At 39.4% G+C, this 22705-nt stretch overlaps 4 protein-coding genes across 5 annotated transcripts; 3 read left to right on the forward strand and 1 right to left on the reverse strand.

Annotated features, from left to right (window-relative positions):
- The first annotated feature begins 149 nt into the window (after nt 1-149).
- fbxo2 (F-box protein 2) lies at nt 150-4701 on the forward strand. Its single transcript, XM_069678571.1, has 6 exons — nt 150-239; nt 1252-1299; nt 1939-2065; nt 2152-2244; nt 2329-2467; nt 4139-4701. Exons 2-6 carry the CDS (start codon nt 1263-1265, stop codon nt 4271-4273), a joined length of 531 nt encoding a protein of 176 aa, XP_069534672.1. The 5' UTR covers nt 150-239; nt 1252-1262; the 3' UTR covers nt 4274-4701.
- A 762-nt stretch (nt 4702-5463) lies between these two features.
- svbp (small vasohibin binding protein) lies at nt 5464-8643 on the reverse strand. Its single transcript, XM_069678397.1, has 3 exons — nt 8537-8643; nt 7825-7957; nt 5464-7663 (listed from the first exon to the last, which is right to left on the reverse strand). The coding sequence occupies exons 2-3, from the start codon at nt 7936-7938 to the stop codon at nt 7577-7579; spliced, it is 201 nt and encodes a 66-aa protein (XP_069534498.1). The 5' UTR covers nt 7939-7957; nt 8537-8643; the 3' UTR covers nt 5464-7576.
- A 758-nt stretch (nt 8644-9401) lies between these two features.
- On the forward strand, nt 9402-12266 carry LOC138606090 (serine/arginine repetitive matrix protein 4-like). 2 transcript variants are annotated; one of them, XM_069678547.1, is made up of 4 exons: nt 9402-9646; nt 9912-9996; nt 10321-10388; nt 10470-12266. In XM_069678547.1, exons 1-4 carry the CDS (start codon nt 9531-9533, stop codon nt 11809-11811), a joined length of 1611 nt encoding a protein of 536 aa, XP_069534648.1. In that variant the 5' UTR covers nt 9402-9530; the 3' UTR covers nt 11812-12266. The 2 variants fall into 2 exon arrangements, with proteins under 2 accessions (XP_069534648.1, XP_069534649.1); XM_069678548.1 differs by having other exon boundaries at nt 9554-9646; nt 10511-12266.
- Nucleotides 12267-15724: 3458 nt separating this feature from the next.
- pdrg1 (p53 and DNA-damage regulated 1) lies at nt 15725-19387 on the forward strand. Its single transcript, XM_069678699.1, has 5 exons — nt 15725-15814; nt 16344-16419; nt 17101-17175; nt 17316-17396; nt 18518-19387. Exons 1-5 carry the CDS (start codon nt 15731-15733, stop codon nt 18598-18600), a joined length of 399 nt encoding a protein of 132 aa, XP_069534800.1. The 5' UTR covers nt 15725-15730; the 3' UTR covers nt 18601-19387.
- The last annotated feature ends 3318 nt before the right edge of the window (nt 19388-22705 follow it).

The following is a 22705-nucleotide window of genomic DNA, read 5'->3' on the forward strand; positions in this document are numbered from 1 at the left end:
TTTGTGCTGAGTGTGTGATGTGTGTACCTGCAGACTGGGTGTTTGGTGTCTCTCCTCCTCCTCTCCCTCCCTCCCTCCCTCTCACTGCAATTGTGTGTGTCTATGTGTGTGTGTGTGTGCGTGCGCTCTCTGGCTATAAAAGCCACACTGTCACGAGGGCGCTATCCTGCAGTGGAGCTCAAGTGTTACTAGAGAAAGAGACAGACGAAACAGAAGACTGCACTTGCCCTCCCCTGGCTGTGAGTAACACATTTGTTGTTTTGTGTATTTAGACAGAGCTGAGTTTGTCCTTTGTATGACATTACTGTGCACATACTGTATCTTTAATTCCTGCGATTAAGAGTCTGCAGGGGTAGATGACTCGGCTGTTTTCTGTTTTAACCCTCCGTGAGCCGTGAAAATAGTGGGCAACTATGCAACTCGGTGATGTTTGATGCATACAAAGCCTTGTCTGTTCTCTGTGCCTCAGGAAAAGTAGACCTCTATGGACACATCTCTAACAGAGAGCAAAAATATATACTTTTCTATTGCTTTATAAAATACTTCTTATTGTTTGTTTTGTGACTTATTTTTTATATCAAAAACCCTAAAACACGAACATTCATGAAAACCCCATAAATGAATTCACTATTACAGGATTTTTGAGCTGTATGTACTCTGTGCATGAGGAAGTGGTGGTTAGAATAAGTCAGAAAAAACATTACAATGGTCATTCCTATGTAATCCCGCCCCAAACAGATCGATTGTTTTCCTGCTGACTGATGTTGGTTTGATGATTGACTGATCCTCTGTGATACCTCCTATTCAGCATGTTAAGACGGATGGCTTTGCCCTATCTGTTGTGCTGTGAGTCAGCACACAGGGTATTACTGTTTGGGTTTGGAATCTGTGGAGGTCCTGGCCCGCTTTGGGACTCTTTATAACCTTGTGTGCTGGACCAAGCACTGTGTTAGACTGTAGCAACACATTTGTGTGTCAAACAGTGTCATAAAATGTTCAAACATCCTAACATTTAATTTGGTCTAAAGGTGACAATTGTTTGAATTCATTCTAAAACAGTGGTTGTATTTGAGGCATATATAAAGACGTAGTAGTGTGTTCCAGGGGAGGATACAAACGCACTTTGAAATTAACCACTTCCTGATTGTTGGGGGTGGATTGGATCCTGACAGTGGAAAAAAAAACTACAGCACAAGCAAGATTGATCTAAGTGCCTGTCTCCTGTAATTCCTGACCCTGTCTTCTCTGTAGAATCTGCAATCATGGCCAGAAACCTGCTAAAGAATCCCAGTGGGGAAGGTAAGATGTTGTTTTCACTATGGAGCATCTGAAACTATTTAACAGGATCAGGGGTGTGTCTACTCTTGTTCTCCAGGTGCCTCCATCCCTAGTTTACCAAGTATGAAACAAGCAACAAATAAGATATATTCACTTTTGTCCACGTAGTATGCTAAACTGGAGTAAAAATTTTAAAGCACATTTATTATCAGAAGAGTCTTGACCTGGAGTAATTTCTTTGCAGGGGGGTTAGACAGGGGCTTGGTATGTTTTAACTCATTCTTTAAGAAGTATTTGACAATATGAGAATGTAATCACTTAAGTGCAAAATCATTTTCATGCAAAAGCTTGCGTGAGAAGATTGATCATGTCTGTCTGAAGCGAATGCTAGTAGACTCGTTGCTAGGCTTAGCATTAAAAATGGAAACAAGGGGAGACGCTAGCCTGTGTCTATCCAAAGGTAACATCTGCCTACAAGCTCCTGAAGCTCACAAATGGACCATCTCCTGAACTTTATATATGAGACAAATGTGAGAGTGGAATAAATCTTAGCCTTCGTTTAAGCTTCTTAGAAATGAATTTGCTGTGAACATTAGATAGTTCACATGATAGCAAACAAAACTGCTATTCACAGCCTGAGAATTTCCCTTTCCATCCCAGAGCAGCTGGAATTCTGGGAGCTGACACAGAACCATGGGAGTCAGTGGAAGGTGGAGGACATGCCGGGAGACTGTGGCTTCGACTTCTGCATTGACGGAGTGACTAAATACTTTGCAACGTCCTTTGAGTGAGTGCTCAGTGAGTGAGTGAGTTGACTGATTTTATCAATCCCATTTAATATTCCCCTTTTTTCTGACAAGCTTTGTGTCTTAGGCTGTGTCTGAAGAGACAGGTGATCGACTTGTTAGCAGAGGATTACTCTGATGAACAGCTGGACGCTCAGCCTCCTGTCACAGTGGAAGACTGGTAAGACAGAAATGGAAAGATGTGCATATAAACAACCTCTGTAAGTGACGTATGTCCCTGAGTAATGGGTGGCTCATCCTGCAGGTACTGTGGGAGGACAGATTGTGGCTTCACTTACTTAATGACCGTCTCTCTGCTGGATAATGATCAGGAGGTCATACAGGAATTCAAACCTGAGCCGGTAACTCTCGACCCTGGCTCTGATGACTGCTCGTGGAAACAGGTACACAGAGATCTTATTGCTAGGTATGTGTCTTGTCTGAAATACAAGCACATGGATGACAGGCAGAGTGACCCCACATCAAGCAAAATTACTACTTTCTTTTCTGCGTCTGATATGTCCTCGTTAATTGTAATTGTCTATTCTAAACATTTGAATCTGTAGACTCTTTATGACTCTAACCATTGTAAGAAAATTATTAGACACATTTAAGGACAGACTGGTACACAAATGGGACACTTAAACAAATGTTTCATATTGAACACCAGTACATTGCTTATACACGCCGTCTACAACAACACATAGACACATGATGATTTCTGATCGGACAACCCAATCAGCACGAGGACATCATAAAAAGCTTTGGTTAAAGTTTGGTCAGGTCATTAAAACTTAGATTTATACTGAGATCATTATTTAGTTTAAAAAGGCATGCAGTGGGGACTTAAAACAATCCTGCATTAAATCAATTCAAGCCTTGGTGGTGGGTTAGTGTTGTCTGAGGGAATGGCAAGAAATAAAATCCTGGTATTCAAGTTGGAGATTTGAATACCAGATGGATGTGTTCAGATACCAAGAATCATCAGATACCAAAACACTGCACAACAGCTGATAATAAACTTTGACAGAGTTGTACAGCTCTCAAAAGTTATAAGGACAGGAACTAGATTGTCCTTTGAGGTGAAAAACACAGATTTGAAGTCCTTGGCTAAATCCCAAATCAGCTCCTACTCACTACCACTTTACTACCAAGTATCACTCCAAATCAAGTTACACTCACAGCTGTGGAGGACACTTCTAATGAAGGGGGAGGGTATAAATGGATCGCCCTCCCCACTCCACACGGCTGTAATGCTGTTCCACCGTTTGCGAGAGGTGAGGATAGCTGTCCCCGTAAACACATAACATCTAAAACCATGAGAATGAGATATTCCTTAAATATGACCCATTTTAATTTATTTTTATGTAGGCTATGTATGCATACAGGCATTTGTGGGTCAAATCAAGCGACCTTAGAGACAAAGTTATATTCTCCTCCTTTTTGTTTTATCTTTTATATTTTAATCTTTCTAACAGCACACAATGTGATTATGTAACGCAGCGTGAGGAAAACAAAGGTGTGAGCGCTAGATCTAAAATATTTGACAAAGTAGAAAGACGTAACCTTTACATTTATATCCTCCATTTCCTCTATTCTCCTCCAACGTAACTAAAACAATCACTGCAGTCATTGAAGTTTCCATAACTGTGGATGTTAGCTTCACACCAACACAAAGAAGCAGTTCTTCTGTTAAATACACCGACGTGCGGGATCTTTGCTGTTTTTTTAAGTATGTGTTTTGATGACCAGAAGTGGCTCCACCCGCCGATCTCTACTGCACGGCTCTGGCTCCAAGTGACACCACTATCACAAGATGGCAGTGCCCATCACAGGGGCTATTTTGACTTTGACGCGTCATCCATCTATATATACAGTCATAGTTTGTACCCCACTCCATAGCAATGTCACATGACCTCACCCTTTGCTGCTTTACCATGGTAGCTAGAAGGTGCTGTAACTTGACTTTAGGAGCACTCACTGATTCTGCTGTCTTTCTTGGGAGGACAGTCTTGTCCACACACACCTGATTGCACAGATCACAGTTCTTTTCTCTCCCTCTGTTTGAACTCAAGGTCAGCCATACTTTTTCTGACTACGGCCCAGGAATGCGTTTCATCTCCTTTGAACACGGAGGGCAAGACAACAAATTCTGGGATGGTTGGTTTGGAGTCCGGGTCACTGGAAGCTCTGTTACAGTCGAGGTCTGAGTAAGAGGAAAAGGAGTGAAGGAGAAGGGAACTACAGAGCTAGCATTACTAATAGGTAAAGGAGAAAGGTGTGGACAGACAGTGAGGACTCGAGTGGAAGATTGTAGTGTTGGTTTCGAGATTTCAAGTGGACCAGCTTTGCCTTATGCACAATGCTATGGAAATGCTGTAGAAACATACAGCTGCTTTGAAGACTGTTGTTATAGTGTAAAATACTCACTTATCATAGTGGCATGTCGGCTTTGCTAACTTTAGAATAATACAACTGCTGCTTGCAACAGTCAAAAATAATAATCTTTTAATCACTACCTCTGCACTGTGACTTACTCTGGTGTTAAATGACTTGTTTGATGGTTGGGGCAGTTGTAAGCAGTCAGTTGGTTTGTCATTAAAATTGAAATTAAAATTATGAAAACAATTGCAAATTGTATAATTGCCTGTTTTGTCTGGTTCACAATTCAATTTAATCACGTGTTGATTGAATTGATACTGTAAATGCAGAATTCCATGTGTGGATGTGATTTGTCCTCATGTACAGGACTACGACTGTGTTTAGATCTGTATGTGGTTGTAGGATATGCATTTTTTATTGCCAACTAGACTAAAATAGAACTAGAATAGTTCATTAATTTAAGTACTGTAGAAGTACTTAGATCCATAACTTATGAAGAAGCGCAAATACAATAATGTGCAAATACTCCATTACAGGTAAAAGTCCTGCATTCAAATGAATTACTACCTAAGTTAAGTACAGATATATCATCAACTAAAGTTTCCAAACAAATGTCCCTTATAACTGCTAGATTATTTTATAATGCATTATAAGATTGTTAATAATGATGTTTAAATGCATGTGTAGAATCTAACTGTAGCAGCTGCTCAAGGGGCAGCAAGTTTAAACTACATTATTGTCTGTTTGATAGTTTATTACAACGGTCCCCAACCTAGGATCTGGAACTTTTCAAAGGGTCACCGGACAAATACAAATAGAGGGGTTGTTAAATGGTTAATACGCTGGAAAGTTCCACTGAAAAATAAACGTTATCATTTTTAGGGCTTTTCACAAGACTCTGACTTTTTGTGAAATATTGAACTTTGTCCTTGTAGTATTTTTTAGAACAAGACACTCCCCTGGCTTCTTCTTTTTTAATGTAATGTATTTTATGTAAACTCTTTATCTGAGTGGTAATTACAGCTTTCACATAAACATTGTGGACCAAAAAGTACATTGTCACCTGAAATATAGTGAAGTAAAAGTATAAAGGCCAGATATTTGAAAGATTTTGTAAAGCCTCAAAATTGTACGAAACATATGATCTATAAAACATATTTATAAGTGAGGATGCCGTTCTTTTCAAGATAACTTTTTTCGACAAGTCAATCCTCAAACGGTGAACTGAATGAGAATTAACAGGATAATCTTAAAGTAAAAAAACAGCATTTTAGCCTGAATAAGTCAAGCAATGTTTGCAGTGTGCCCTCGAATTACAAAAAGGCATACGAATTGACATATAGGCACAACCACTATCTGCTTTACTTTAGGATATGGATAACATGCAGACACTATTAAATGAAAACATTAAAAAAAACCCTCACTTCTATTGCTTTTAATCAAAATTGTCAAACTCAATTGAAAGTGGAGGACATAGAGCACTAAACATAAATATTTTTTATTCGATAGACATAAAAAGTGATTATGATCACAAAAATGGCTGTAGCAGGTTGTGCTGCAGTCTCTGTCCACAGCAGTACACTGAATATTTTCCATCTTGGTACTCTGGCTGGCTTCTCAAAACAGAAGCCATACTCACCACCATCCTCTGTAGGTGATGCACTGACTATAACTACCTGAAATAACCCGGCCTAAATAAAAGGACAAAATATCAATTTAAGCAATGTTTATGCTAATTTTCTTAGCATTAATAGATGTTTTTTAGTTGCAAGTCAGAAGCATGTTGGCTGTTTCCTCGCGAAAAGTTCCTCCATTAAGTTTACAATGTATTTCTCAGCGGATTACATTAAAGGTCCAAGCCTGTTTCACTCCTGTCATATGCACTGTTTGTGTCAATGAAAAAAAAAACAGAAACAGATTACCTCAAAGGCTTCAAAAGACACTGATGCTTCAAATGCGCCCATTTGGTATGTGTGTTTCGAAAGTTTTGCTGCTAAATAACACGCCAAGTGACAAGTACATGGGATAAGAAGAGTGGGAAATAACAGAGAAATACGGTAATGTACATTACGACCACATAAAAACAAAGTATGGGAACATTTCCAGCTCCAAATAAGGTAAGCAAAGTAATATTTTTATGAATATAGATCTCCAATTACCTCATTGCAATTTAATTTAAAATGTTACATATCAGCCAAGAAGTTAAAGCACACTATCCCTCAGTGTACATATTTCTGGTTAACAAAAATATTGTGTGTGTTTTCCTTTAGGACAAAAATGTATTAAAATTGTAGTGTAGCATTGCATACAAAATGCATGATTACTTCAGCATGTGTGAACAACAGAATTCCAGATTTAATAAAATTAGATATAAGCTGTTTGTCTTCTTCCTTGCACACATACGATACTGACACGATAAAATCCGTGAGGTGTTTTAGTGCTTTGTCGACAGTCTTGAATGACTGATATTAAACTACCAAATACAGTATCTGTACAGCTATTTCATCACATAAAATAGGTTTAATAAAAATTATTTAATATATTATCTTCATCTTTCACGTATCTATTGCAGATTTTTTTTCTTTTACTTTCTGGCCTGTTGCAAGTTTGAATCTACAGCAAGCTCTGAACATTGATTGTGTCTAACAAGCTGAGAACATTGATTAATTATGCCCTTCCTAATACTGGTGTCACTTGAGTTGATTAATATACAGCTTATAATCGATTTCACCTGGTCAAACATAAAATACACATGTAAATTTGAAATTCAAAAGTACAACAAAAAAAGAGCTTGCAAGCTCAGTTTATACTGTACATTCATGTAAATCATTAGGCAAAGGAAATGTCAGTGACCTTAAGTGTCTCCAGGAAGTTTACTACTCTGCTTCCTGTTTGTCATGTCTAAAATCATTTTCCAAACAAAACTTTCAATCAGGTCAACTTTCTATGACAGTCATCTCTCGCACATACAGATTACTAGGTAAGAAACTTGAGTCAGTAACATTGTCTCATTAATCATGAGTGTAATGAGCTTGTGGTTGTAAGTCTGTAACAGTGTGTGTACATGGTGTTTTCACTGGGTGACAGGTACTGGTCCAGATGAAAGAGGAAGGCAGGATAGGCAGGACTCATCATTCTCCTTGTGACTGCATCTGTTTACAAAAGGCCTCGAACTGCTGCTGCTCCAAATCTGTCATCACCTTGTTCAATGCATAAATCTGTGAATAAAGGAGGTTGAGTAGACACACTTGATTGAACTGGAGTTAGATGTAATGCAACATATAATACATCTGAAACACTGCTGGAAAAAGAAAGCTTCTTGGAGATAATGATGGTGTACTGTAAGAGTGCCAGGTTTAAAAATAGTGATGTTAGTCACCTCTGCTCTCTGTCGTTGTTTGAGCTCTTGCTGTGCAGACTTTTGCTTGGCTCTGTCTCCTCTGGTTGGGGTAGAGTTCAGCTTTGGTTTGTCTTTACGGCATGCAGGCTCCATGGTAACAATCCTTCGCTTACTGTGAACAACAAAAAACTAAATGAAAGTCATAAACAAAGGCTTTCAACCATACTAATATACCCTGATGTTAATAAACCGCTAGCAAAGTTATGTATGAATTACAGCCCTGCAGCATTTTTCAGTGGTCAAGATAAGTGATGCTGAGTGTAGCTGATGAGTGTTGGCTTGTAGCGCAGGTAGTAACAGTTCGTTACAGGTCTCAAATCTTGTTTTAATGTTACCACATGGGGGCTAAGTGAAGGACATTTACACTGAAATACCATTGTCACAGACTGGTTGGTGTGAGGAGCACTAAGTCACGTTACTGCAACCAAATTTGTAGAAATGTTTGTAAACTGTATTTCTCGTATAAACACGCCAGGCTGCCCAAGAGACCCACCTCTAATGAGCCAAATTCTAAACATCTTGGGTTAATCCTTGGAAAAAATTAGACGGTAGCCTCTCAAGCAACTCACATGTTTACCCAGTTAGCTATAGTTAGCTAACGTTACTTTAATGCCATTATCTAATGCCGTTTTCATTTTTAAGAGTAACATTTCAACAATGACCCTTTATTAACACATAATAGAGCACTTACTTGTTTTAAAGAGGAGGAAAAAAATATATAATTTGATTTACGTTAAGTTAGCCAGTAAGTTGGTTGCCACTAGCTAGCTAGCAGTAGCCGACCAATTGGTGTCACCAATAAACAAATCCGAGTATGCAATGAAACACGAAGGTTCCGGTGTTGTGATTAAAAGTTTCCCCGTCGCTGGGTGTTTGACCCATATGGGCTAGGCAAACCAGTGAGGGTAGATACCGCTTTTCTTTCTTTTTTGCTGTAGCATGTGGTTTGATCGCTGGGGAAATTGGGTAAGAGGTTAAAATCCCTGGAGCAAAAATGACTGCAACCGGAGGGTTTTCAGGGTCAACTCCAGATGCAAGCTACAGCCTCTTTTTTCCTCATGCCTCTCAAGTTTATGGCCATGTGGCCAGAAATGAGTTTTTGTATTGGGATTTATAAAGTATTTCATTTTTTCAATAGTCTAAATTACAATTTAAACTAGGGAAATTAGATTTGATTTTGTGGATGGAAGAGTGATTTGCCCTTTACAAAAAAATAGGTAGCACTTAACAGTCCAAAAAAGTAGTAGAGTAGTTGCCAAGATATTGTAATATTCACGAAATATATATAATCTTTTAAAGGGATTAATTATTAGTGACATTAGTGGTGACATTGTGGAGCACAATGTAGAACAAAATTAAATCAGTTACACAGCTGGAATAACTGAATAATAACACTGAAGTCATGAATCTTTACCCAGGTTAGTGCTTGGGGTGTTCCTGCACACCTGTTACGGATATAAATTGGACAGACCCCTTTCCTTTAGGTGAACAGATCATAGACTGTATAAATGAACCAGCACTGCCCTCTACAGGACGGCAGCTGAACTGTTCATCACGCCGACATATTTTTTTCCTTAAAAAAAAGAGGGCCTTTTTAGCATTTCAGCCCCCACTCATGATCACACCACCGCATTTCGCGTGAACAACCCACTCTCCCTTTTTATTGGTGCCTGCTGTGAGCGGGGATGGGCACAGTTCTGCAGGAGCGAGTGCCACAACAATGCCAGGAGAGGGTTTCCATCAGGGAGAGGGAATGGAAGAAGAAGGCTGTGTGGAGCAACAACAGGCCTAATGTGGGCAGGTAGCGTGAGATATTACTTGCGAATAAGTAATAAATTGTGGAGACAGAGATGCTGCAATGTGTCTGTAACGTTGCACCTTTTCACCACGGAGATGCGCGATTTCCGTGTCCCCACACTTTGATGTCCAAACGCTACATTTGTCTAAATGTGTACTAACGAAAGACAACCGTTATGTTGGCATTGTTATATTATCGTTGTAACATGTCTGTTGTGTTTTCTTATGCAGTAATATTCGGTTATGTTTAATATTTTTCTTATTCCAAGCAACAAAATGGGTAGGCGGCAGTCACAAAGGAAGTCCCTGCAGCCACAGTATTCGTTCTCCAGTCAAGAAAATAATAATGAGAAGGTAGGAATTGTTATGTAGAACTTAAACGATGTTGATCGATTTCACAATCATCGCGAATGAATGGCAAATATTATATAATAGAGAGAGAACCAGCAGACTTGAGCTACTAAAAGCTTTTAGATCAGGCAAATAGCCATGTTTACTTCTCTTTTACAATTTTTTTTAGATGATTCAAAGAACAAATTGTTAATTAAAAATTATTATCAGAAAAATTGACAATAAGAATGTAAGCATTAGTGTGCAGTAATCATGTGCTTACAGTGTAACATGAATAAGTCAGTAGAAAATGTGTGCAGGTATAATAGTGTCTCTCTGTGATCACAGAGGCTGCAGGCAAGAAGAAAGCACAAGCCGAACACTCCCTCAACCAAACGCAAAACTTCGCAGCACAGGTGAGATTGCTTTTTGTGAAAATGTACTGCCATTCTTTGTTACTTGGATGTTAAGATATTATAATTTACTTTTCCGTCTAGTGCTCAGGCAACCTCAAAGTCCCATCCACCTTCCCCTACAGAGGACAGTATGGAGCCAAAAGTGCAGCCTGCTGCTCAGCGCTGCAGCCGCAGAGAACACAAGCACACAGGTTACAGAGGGAGCAGACACACACCAGCCTTTCCCTGCCACCAACCGTCTGAAGCAAGTCCTGATCTGCTGGGACGATTGTCATCAAATCTAGAGGTGGGAAGTCTCAGAGGCCATGAAGAAGGCGACAGTGACACCGACTTGTCTGAGTCAGAGAGACTTCCCATGTCTCCCCCGAGTTGGGATCCTCCACAGCTTGATCTCAGGCCAGAGGTCATAGAGGATGAATGCTGCTCTCCTCGTAGCCATAAGCCCAGAGGAAGAAGCAATGCTTGTTTTGACTTTCCTGACTTCCTCCCTCCACCCTTTAACTCCTGGAACCTCAGTCAGCTGGCTCTCTTCTACAACATGGAGGGCCGAGCGGGCCCTCGACCCAGGGCCGTGGGCCCTTTGGAAAGGTACCTGGAAAGGCTGCTGCAGATGGAGTGGCGTCAAATTCAGACTGTGCAGGAGGAGAGTGGGAATCTGGCAGTGTCAGATGTCATATCCAGCTGCCACAGGTCACCTGCTGCTGCCACGTCACGCCTCAGCTCTCCAAAGTGCATCCTTCAGTGTCAGCGTGCCTTCCCCCTCACCTTCCTCTCTTCTCTGGCCAGCCACTCTGCCCTGCTCTCCGGCTGTGCCTGCACTCTCTGCCGCATTCGCTACTCCACCTGTATAGGTGCGTCGTGCTGCCGCTCCACCCACAACCACACCCGTCAGTCCAGGCTGAGTCCCATGCTGGATCACCGGGGGCCAACAACGCTTCCCAAAAGAAGCTACAGCGAGAGCCGGGTGAACTCGTCAGAGAGAAGCTCAGTATCCAGAGCTCAAAGGTTCAGCAGCCCCACGCGAACAAACAGCCACCTGAGGAGAATGCAAGCCTCAGGAAACATCCGGAACCCTGCTCAAGGTGCTAACATGAAGCCTCATTCCACTGACAGAGACTCTAGTGTTGGGACCCCTTTGGGAGGTTGGGGGGATGCGTGGGACTACAGGAAAGGAGGGTCTGGGAGAAGGAGCGGCTCAGAGCAGAGAAGAAGTGGTGCAGAGAGACAACAAGGTGCTTCAGAGAAAAGACGGAGTGGTTCTGAGTGTAGAAGAGGAGGAGCTGAGTGGAGAAGAACAACTGGGGTCAAGGAACAGGAAATTAAACCAGACGCCGTCACTGCAATAATGGACAATTTACCTGGGTCCAAGATTTCTCCTATAAACCGACCAAACAGACCCAAACAGGTTGAATTTGTTACATAAGTGCATCCTGAGCACTGTAAGTGTAATAATCTGTGTGCCACAGTTACAAATATATTTATTATCAAATTATGAATGTATATTTTCAGTAATTTAACCTTATTAGAACAGTTTCACAAGTGTAGCAAGATTCTAAATATGTTTTTTTTAATTATTATTCACTAATGGATGTTATATTCACTGGACATTTTCTTCTTATCTTGTTTAGTTTTATAATATGTTAAATCCAATGCTGTGATTACAGACAGATAAGCTAATGCAGCAGTGAATGTTCACATGCTGATAATATATACATCTATAATATAAAGTCTTTTTCTTTAAATTAACTCAGAAAGCCTTTGTCACCAAAAGACTTCATGTACATATTTGTATGCAGGATTTGTCAACACACCGCCTGTTTTACTATTGATTCTGTTCAGGTTTATCAGCAAATAAACTGCATGATAAAAGGACTTAAATTTTACCACACAATCCTAATTGTTTGGTGTCTTCAAAGTCATTGAAAAAGTGTGGAAAAGTTGTTCTTTTCTACATTGATTCATCACCAAGATTAGTGGATATGCAATGATTTCACAAATCTTATAATAATTTAAATATCTTATTTGTCAATGTATAAGGGAAGCACAACTTCAAGTGTTCTTCCCGGGTAAGGCATATTTGCATTATAATGGTCATGTAGAAAGAGCTTTAATTTGTGTTTAATTTTAAAATAATCATGCACCTGGAGAAGGACTCAGTCAGTGGAATTTCCCTGCTGCCACTGCAAGATAACTGAGCTGTACTGACAATTTAAAAAACTTTCTCTCACATTAGAGAAAACAAATTCACAATTGGGTCTGCAGAATTGCTCGTTTAAAAATACTCCCCGAAAACTGGTAGCCCCAATGGTCTATCTTCCTTAGCTTGTGTAATGCTAAATGGTAAACTTAACCCCCCCAAAAACTTTATTTTATTTTTTCTTATAAATAAAGATTAATTCTTTGGAATAAAGTGATAGCCCAAACATTAGTTCGGAAAATAATAAGATCAGCAAAACGAACATACTGGAGGAAATATTGCAATAGAATTGGCAGAGAAACGCAATTAGCAGATGTATGGGGAATGATAAGGAAAATGAATGGCATTAAGAGTAACTCTGAGATTCCAGTGATTCATAGTAATAACATTACAGCAATAAGTACTGTAGAAAAGGCAGAGCTCCTAGCAAAGACGTTTGTGAAGGTTCATAGCTCAGAAGATTTATCGGGAAAAGTCAAGCAATGTAGAGACAATACCCTTGCACAAAATGAAGGGGTTACAGAAAGAAGGACATCATCAGGTGAAGACGTAGATCTGCCATTTACTCGATTCGAACTGAGGAGAGCAATTTTAAAGGCACGACAAACGTCACCAGGGAAAGATGGTGTATGCTATAGTATGTTGGCTCACTTGACAGACAATGCACTTGAAGCAGTATTAAGACTATCTAATAAGATATGGGACACAGGTAAAGTCCCGTCAACATGGAAAGAATCAATCATAATACCATTACTGAAACCAGGTAAAGATTCATCCAATCCCTCTAGTTATAGACCCATTGCACTTACGTCACAGTTAGGAAAAACGATGGAGCGGATGGTAACAGAGAGATTAATGCACTTTCTAAAGAGCAAAAAACTTTTTTCAATTTATCAAAGTGGAAGAGGGACGATGGATAGTGTATTATGTCTAGAATCAGAAATAAGGAAAGCACAGACCAACAGAGAAATGGTGATAGCTGTATTTTTTGACATTGAAAAAGCATACGGACTCCTTATCAAACTTCATAAATTAGGGGTAAATGGGAAATTATTCAATTGGGTATCAGATTTCTTGTAATGGAGAACAATAGAAGTCAAAGTGGGAACAGAGTATTCAAAAAGTTATCAAGTGGAGAATGGAACACCTCAGGGAAGTGTCTGCAGTCCGGTTCTGTTTAACATTATGATCAATGATATTCTTGAGAAAGTTGAGAGAGGCATAGGGAAGTCATTGTATGCTGACGATGGAGCTTTATGGATAAGAGGGAGGAATAAGAAATATATACAGAAGAAACTGCAGGCAGAAATTGTGAAGGTGGAGCAGTGGGCAAATGAATGGGGCTTTAAGCTATCAGTTACAAAAACACAAGGCATATGTTTTTCTAGACGACACAAAGATATTTCCCTGAAATTATACGGGCAAACAATTGAGCAGGTCAGGGTCATAAGGTTGTTAGGAATGTGGATGGATGAAAAGCTAAAATAGTAAGGGATAAGTGCAAAAAGGTCAACAATCTCTTAAGATGCCTGTCAGGTAGAGGCTGGGGAGCAACCAGAACATCACTGTTGAACATATATCAGGCCATTATGAGAGCAACATTAGGTCATGGATGTATAGGTTATTTATCAGCAGCAGAAAGCCATCATAGAAAACTGGATGTACAGCAGGCACAGGGACTAAGGGTATGCAGTGGAGCTTTTAAATCCTCTCCAGTAGCAGCCATACAAGTAGAAATGGGTGAACAACCGTTAAGGATCAGAAGAATGAAACTTCTGTTAGCGTATTGGGTAAATCTTCAAGGGCATGATAAATCATATCCAGCTAAAGCCATCCTGGAGGAATGCTGGGAGCATAATGACTCTAATTTTACAAGCTTTGGCTGGATAGGAAATATAAAAGCAGAGCAAGCAGGTTTGGCTCAATTACAATTCAGTCTGACAGTCCCATACTCACATACTCCCCCCTGGTTATTTATAGAACCATCAGTAAATTTTGAAATACAACAACAGCTGAAAAAGAATAAGAAAGTCTCTCCCGGGAGGGTAGCTGAAAGTTATCTGGAAAAACATTTCTCAGACAACACAATGATTTTCACCGATGGGTCAAAAGACCCTGATACTGGACGAACAGGAGCTGCAGTTTACATTCCGCAATACAAAATACACATTAAAAAAAGGACCACAGATCAGTTATCAGTGTATGCAGTTGAGCTTTTAGCTATCAAATTAGGTTTGGAGTGGATAGAAGGAAATAACTACATGAATACAGTCATAGCATCAGACAGTTGGGCAGCACTCACAAGCATCAAAACCATGAAATCATGCAGATAAGATCTTATAATCGAAATACATAATACACTATACAAAATACACAAGAGGGGTTTGACTGTCTGCTTTATTTGGGTTCCTGCCCATGTAGGAATAGAGGGAAATGAAGCGGTAGATATTCTGGCCAAACAAACACTTAAATCACACACTGTAGACATAGAAATTCCGTTAAGTAGGGCAGAGGGTAAATCAGTAATTAAGAAACAAAAGTATGGCAAGAATACTGGGACTGGGAAGATACAGGAAGACACCTTTATAATATACAAAAACAAGTTGGGGTGGTAAGAAGGAAGGGCAGGAGCCGGAGGGAAGAGGCAGTCATCACACGACTCAGGATAGTGCACACAGGACTGAACAACACACTACATAAAATAGGTAAACACCCTAATGGCAATTGTGACCACTGTGGTCAGTCTGAATCAGTCAAACATGTTTTGTTGGAGTGTAGAGCATATGAGGAGGAAAGGAAGGCACTGATAACAGCAGCAGAGAAAGCCAAGGTATGCTCTAATATAGAGAGCCTACTCGGAACAGAATTAAACAGAATAACCATTCAGTTAATGGCATATTTAAAAGAAACAAAGTAGATGGAGAGGATTTAGTTTCCTCGTTTCTATTCTGTTTGTTTATATTCTATATTTGGTTAATAATTAAATGGGGTTTTTTTTTTGTTTTGTTTTGTTCTTATTATGTTTTATTTTTCTGCCAATCTACTGCTCCACACTCCAGTCCAGTAGGTGGCGGTAATGCACCTTAAGTCGGTTGCCAACCGCCAATAAAAACCAAAGAACATTGTATTGACACACTGAGTAGCCATGGACGCTGTATCCCTGCGTGTTTTGGAGTATTTGACAGAAGTTGAAGAGGCAGCTGAAGATGTTCTCACCACTAAACAGCAGGTAACTACTTGGTAATAATAAGCTGATGATAATGTGCAGAGATCCATCAGAGAGGACCAATATGTCAGCTAACAGAACAGCATGTTGCAGAATGTTAGCAGCTAGGCTAATTAGCAAAAGTGGGGACCCTCGCATTACCCAAGCCGTTTATCTTAAGTTTACTCCTTTTCCTGGTTAGTCTTTTCATTCAAACGAACAGCCGGATTCTGGAAAGATAGTCTGGTAAGACATTAGGAATACGAAACTGAACCACGCAATGCCAAGCAAATCAGCCCTAAAGTAAACGCAGTAAACGCTATTATACCTCTTGGCTTGATACCTATGCAATGACAGCTTCGACTACTTAGGGCACGTTCATCGTTTGCTTTGGTCAAAAAGACGTGTGCATCCAAATTAAAATAGTTTGCATTACTTTGAAATTGATATGAGCACTCCCCCTAACCCTCATTTCGTATTGAAAAATAAAACCATGGTGCAACGTAATCTACTGTATAATGTTGATAACTAATGTCCCTTGTTGATGTTTCAGATTGTGGGCCTGGACACAAAGAGAAACAAAAACAGAGAGGCATTGAATGCACTGAAAAATGAAATGTCAAAGACAGGTGAGTGTTATGACGATGACCATTACGACAAGGGTACATTAACATTTAAGAAGCAGCATTGCCTTAGGATATGAAAACCATCACACAGTTTCACAGGGGAAACAACTCTCAGTCAGGATGGTTTTAATAAGGTTTTATCAAGGTTTTTTTTTTTTTTTTTTAATATACACCTTTATATGGCCATGTCACTCAGCCTTGCTTTCGATTTTGCCCTGTAGCCATTCATGGGGATGCAGCAATAAATTCCCCTGGGGCTCAAATAGCCTTTTCCCCAAAGCTCAACATTGTAAAAGAGATGACGGGAAGCAGTAGTGTTGAAAGGACACCTTAAACTTTAACAAGATCAATAATCATCCTTCAATTATTTCTGTTGTATTCATATACATGTTATATTTTAAAACCTTTTCCCGAGCCCAGAAAGGCTTTGTAAAAGTCATTACATCATCACAATGTAAAGTCTATGGAGCAAGAAGGAACTCAAGGCCATGACACATACTGCACATATTCAGTGGGATGCATACAGAGGAAGTAATCCTGGAATATGTGCAAGGCACATTCTTACTGGATAAAATAGGCATCCATGTTCCAGACACAAATGGGTCTGGAGATGTCAGGCTATGAGTCTGGTCTAAAGTTGTAATACTGGTTGTTGCTGATTCTTAACAATTTTGTCTTTTGCAGAGAAAGTGAAGGTTTGCTTTGGAAACATTTTCATCAAATTTCCCAATTTGAAGACGAGAGAGATGATTCAGAAAGGTAAAAACTCATGATCCTCATGCAAAATGTGTTGGATAGATGTGTACTCTAAATGTAGTGTAATTAAATTTCTTACACACATATAGCTTTTGGATATGAGCTCATCCTGAACTCCATTGGTCTTTGTTTCACATCTGTAGACCAAGAGCAGCTGGACAAGGAGATAAATGACCTTCGCAAAGGACTGAAAGCAAAAGTCAATCATCTCAATGAGATACAAGGTATGAAGAGCAATTGAGCTGTTTAACTGGGCAGTTGTAATGAGCCTTTTTAGAGGACTCGCCTGGGGAAATAAGTAATAAGTAAGATGGAAAGATTTCTACTCTCAATTCTGTATGTAAAGCTAGCATGTCCAGTTAGCTTAGAATTGAGACTAAACACACATTACATACTTAACACAAGGAGACTTGGGGAGATTTGCTTGTTTTATAGGGAGTTACAAGTAAGAAATATTTTCTGCACAGCAGCTCCCCAGTTGTTACCTTGAAGTTTTCTGGCAACAAGCAGAGATTCTGATTTAAAATTGTTGAGCAAATGGATAAACTATGAAGTCTGTCTCTCTTTCGGTGCAAAAGCCTTAATGTGACCAAAGCTATTGCTATTAGCTTGACATTTGATCATTGACACAGGTAAAACATGCACAATTTATGGCAGCCCCACAGCCTTGCATAAAGTGTTTTAACTGTTTAAAACTAAGATTTTTATAGTCAGATAAAACAGTTTTAATAAATGGATTCATCAAAGTTTCTGATACGGATTCTTTAAAACCTTTTTGATTTGCATTCGCTTGGCCATTTCTTAAAGTCGAACCCTTGATCTCTTTTACCTTTTACCCCTTTCTATGGGCCTGTAAAATCTGAGGATCAACGTGTAGAGAACAATTTAATGTCTGAAATATTTTTGCAGTCTTAACTTAAGAATGTCTTGTCTTCAGTAAATTATGTTTGTACGTGCAAAAGCTTTTCCGATGGATCTTTATGTGAAGCTGATGGGTCGTTAAATCCTGAATGTCTCTCAAAGGTTCAGCTGTTGGAAGAGGGATTGGAAACCGAGCCGGCCTGCCCTTAGTATGAAAGCTATAGACCTGGAGGAATAAATAGGGAGGGTTTTACATCTCAGTTATTAATCCTCTGGTTGAAAAGGGGGAAATCCTTTTAATATTATTTTTGGATATAGACCTCAACTATGACGAAATCAAGTGTGAGAGGAGACATTTCAGTTGCTGGTATTAGGGATACTTCTTGAGGACAGCTTAAGTTTAAACTGTTCTCTCAATGCATTAAATGCTCAACCAGAAGTCCTCTGAAAGACAACCACAATTTGTCTTTTTGTTTGTTCACAGGAAAACCTGAGCTGAGAGGCTACAATCTTTCTCCACTGTCTTCAGATGAACTCAAAGCGATTAACGGCCTTTTGAAGAGATGACATCACATCAGCGAACTGCTTAGGACATAAGGACTAAGTGAACATATTGACAAGATGCCTAAGAACTCAATTGCAGGTCTCAGTTGTACAGATGAGAATGTAACATAGTAACCTCGGGATGATCTGATGACACTAATTCAGCCTTCTTGAGGATCTACAATACACTTGTAACTGACATCTTCATAACCCTCCAACAGAAGACGTTTGAAACTCTTGTCAAAGTTGTTACCTAAGACCTAAACTTGTTTTTTAGGTCTAGAATCTACCGCATCTCTGTCATCACTTTTATCAGTCATGAGAACATTGTATTCTCCAAAGATCCTGCTCTTCTCTGCAAAAAACACAAGCAGTCAATCAGACAGGGTGAACTTTATCTGGTTATTATCTTATTCTTACCTTCTGATAATCCCTGATTGCACAGGAAAACTGCACACAGCCGAGATACAGTTCAGTTACAAAATTTAGCAGGAAATAAGTAAGAAATATGTAACAATATCTTAACCACAAACTGAAAACCAGAGCTATGAAGATGAAAACCCAAATTGTACTCTAGTTTACCTTAAAAAATATTTGTGGGGGAATAATGTCTTTTTGTCGATTGCTCTGTTGGGGTTTGATAAGAAGACTGTTCAACATTGTGAGTGAGTCACCACACGGTGGCAGTAGAGTGCAAGTGTACAGTAGAAAAACAGAGACCATACGAACCCGCTCCCTCCACAGCAACACAACAAATCTTCATATCCCCTGGTATTACTGTTGCACTGTTTTGTAATAGGCTATGTAATAAACCAGCATTGGTTGTTGGAATGTTTGCTGATGTCTAATGTATTTTCAAGAACATCATGTGGAATGTTTTCATGTTTAACTCTTTTTTTAATGACCTTTATTAATCATCTTGTGGAAGAATGAATGCATTTGATATGTTTTCTGCACAGTGGCAGTTCTCAGTAACTTACACTCTACACTCGGTATCTGTTGTTGTTTTGTCTGGTTTGTTTTGTCTCTGAATGAGACATACCGTACCTACTCAGTCACAATGTGTGGGATAAACAACCTGTGTGCTGTCCTGAGGGTAGTAAACTGTAAGTCGGTGTATTGCAGTGTAATTTCTCGGTCTGAAATGCTATGAAGCATGAGCAGACATGAACAGCCTCGGGCAACAGGTGAAAGGGAGAGACGGGGACAGTCACACAGTAGGTATGATTGTTTGTGTGCGGAGGTGGTGGTGGTTTTGGTTCACTCTCTCTTCATGCTTTGGTTGCGTGCCACTGCTCTCAGACCTGGAAGCAGCTCTGAGTGATGAATTTATGAGTCAGAGGATGGGAACCTGCTGATCGTCTCAAATGTAAGACAATTATACCATGCAACACATGCAACAGTGTTATGTGAGAGGTGACGCACTGCAACTCAGCATTTGTCTTCCACCTGTGAAACGGAGAATCAAAACATTCTAAGCTGATGATTGATTATACAATGCCGTTGTTTGGCTTCTCCAGAATATGAGAACAAAATTATTCACGCCCAAAAGGAATGAAAATAAATCCATAAACTATGTTTAATTGCAGTGGGTGTGAGAGTGTAGAGTGGAGAGGTATCAAAGGTCACATCTACGCCTCTAATTTTGTCGAAGCTGTGCTGACATATTAATCACAGCTAGGCCAGGCACCAGTGCGTGTGCCAGAAAACAGTGATGTTGCTGCAACAATTGGATTGTACAACTAACATATCCAACAGCTGAAGCTCTTTGGGAGAGACGTTGAATGTGTGTGTGTGTGTGTGTGTGTGCGTGTGTGGCTTTGGTTTCTTCCTGCTGTGGAGCTGAAATGTTTTATGGCCTTCTAGAGAAAAAGATCTTATTTAGCTGTAATTCTTCTGTCTTACAATTCATCAGAATTCGAATACTGATTTACGGTAAGTTGTTGGCTGTTTATGTATGCAGAAACCTCAGAATAGACACTGTCGCAGAGCTGCAGAGGGTAAAAATGTTTATGGACTGAGTAGGCTACAGGGTCCTGTTTCATGTGCGGGGCAGTACACAAAATACTTAATAATAATATCGGCTGAACTCAAATATAATTAATAATGGGCTGCATCTCAACCTTTTATTACAGAATAATCATTTAGCAGTATTGCATGATTAATAGTCAAATTCGTATTCTAATAATGATTATCTAATTAACAACAACAGTAACTTGTGAAGTTTGGAGAAACTGCGATCTGTCTACAGCATTAAAAACAAATCAGATATACTTTACAGATAACAGTTCCAGGATTGTTTTCTAAACTTGGTACTTTGGTAGGTAAATCTTCCTGATTCTGCTTACATACTTTTAGTAGTAAATATTGGACTTTATACCTGTACCAGAGTCATTTTACAGTGTGGTATAAGTGCTCTTACTTACACAGATGATCTTTATGAATCAACACTGATCCTGATTTTAATGTGACCAATCGGAGATGTGTTGGGGAGCAGCAGACAGGTAGACACACTACAATGTTTAATATACACAGAACCTCATTGTTGGGATTTTTTCAGTAACCAATGTTCACATTAAACCATTGAGATGCTTTGATTAATTATGTGCAACTCAACATTTAATCCAGTTATTAAGGGTGATTGTTGCCACTGTACTAGTTGATTATTCTTATAAAGCAAAAAAAAAGAAAAAAAACTTGCTCTTTGAGGCAAGTCATGTCTCAAAGGCTTCAGACTGGAGACTTCGTCTAAAAGATTTGACACGACATGGACATGAACCCTTCCTATTAACTTCTGTTGCTTCAACTTAACTCAAGTTTGGGCACGGCCAAAGACTCTACCCATTGAAAACGTTCAATGTAGATATAATAAAAGCAAAAACAAAAAACATATTGTCTAGGAGCCGGGGATGCATTTTATAAGACCATGTCAAAGTGAAATGTAGGCATGTTCTCTCTTATTGGACTTTACGCCCTTCCTATATCTGCTACTGCACCAAATCGACATGTTATTACTATGTAATTACTATATTGTTAATTAAGTGATCCCTTACCATACTTATTACTGACAAAGTAGTATACATTCCTGAAATCAGCTCTGAAATTAATAATTGATAAAGCTTTCCTGCCCCTACTCTCGAATAGTAAGGTTGTCTAACATGATATCTAGTTGAGAACAGACTCAGTGTCCACACTGGTGGTGCTGGGTGATAACAGCGAGGCAGTGAGACTGTCCCTGCCAGAGAAAGACCAGCACTGGTTTGTTCAAACACTGAAAAACAATCTGTGTTACCGTGTCCTGACCGGGACCTTTTGACCGTGTGAAATATGTCTGTTTCTGAGGCAAAGATTTGCACGTTTTGTCACATTGTTGAAGTGCTGGTCAGGGAGGTCAGGGTAAATGGTTATATCAACAAAAATGTATGTGGAGGAAGAACTATTTCTTTTAAAAATCCCCTTGGGGGGAGATCAAATGCTTTCCCTTTCCTCCCGCCAGTCAACGTTGTTTTGTTTTTTATTGCCTGCTGGTTTCACAGCTGCAACAAACATTCCTTCCAGGGAGCTCTCTCTTAATTCATTCACCTTTTGTGATTGAATTCTGTAAAAAAGAGCAAAAAGGATTTTGTTGAGGATTTTGGCTATTATCTATGGGTTGAAAAGTTTCAGTGACTGATCGTGTTGCAGTAATGGAAAGACACAAACCAGACCTGATCACATCCTGACAGTTTTTAAAGTTATGTTTGAAGTTGATGAGACCAGACTCCTGTGACTCGGTGTTCTGATTAATGACTGCTTTGGTTCTACAAAGGAAGTAATTTATCTTTCAAAGAGCTGCTCCACATGTCAGTATCTGTATTTCTTTACATTTTATGTATTTGTTTTTCTCTTCATTTGAGACATGAGAAGTGTTTGCCCACAAGGAAAGGTGAACAATAGATCACAAAGTCAATGCATAGCGTTAATCAGTATGATCAGAATGATGAAGCTTAGCTTAACTTTGGTTTATTTGGGAAAGCGTCATCACATTCCATCTCAGCATCCGTCATGAGTTCAGACATTTTTTTATCAGGTGTATAAAGTATAGAGATTTTCAAACAAGACCTCCTTAATCAGATACATACAATATATC

This window comes from Semicossyphus pulcher, unplaced genomic scaffold (assembly GCF_022749685.1).
Source record: "Semicossyphus pulcher isolate SPU_LCO1_2020_fin unplaced genomic scaffold, fSemPul1.0.p SCAF_3, whole genome shotgun sequence".
NCBI classification, from domain to species: Eukaryota; Metazoa; Chordata; class Actinopteri; order Labriformes; family Labridae; genus Semicossyphus; species Semicossyphus pulcher.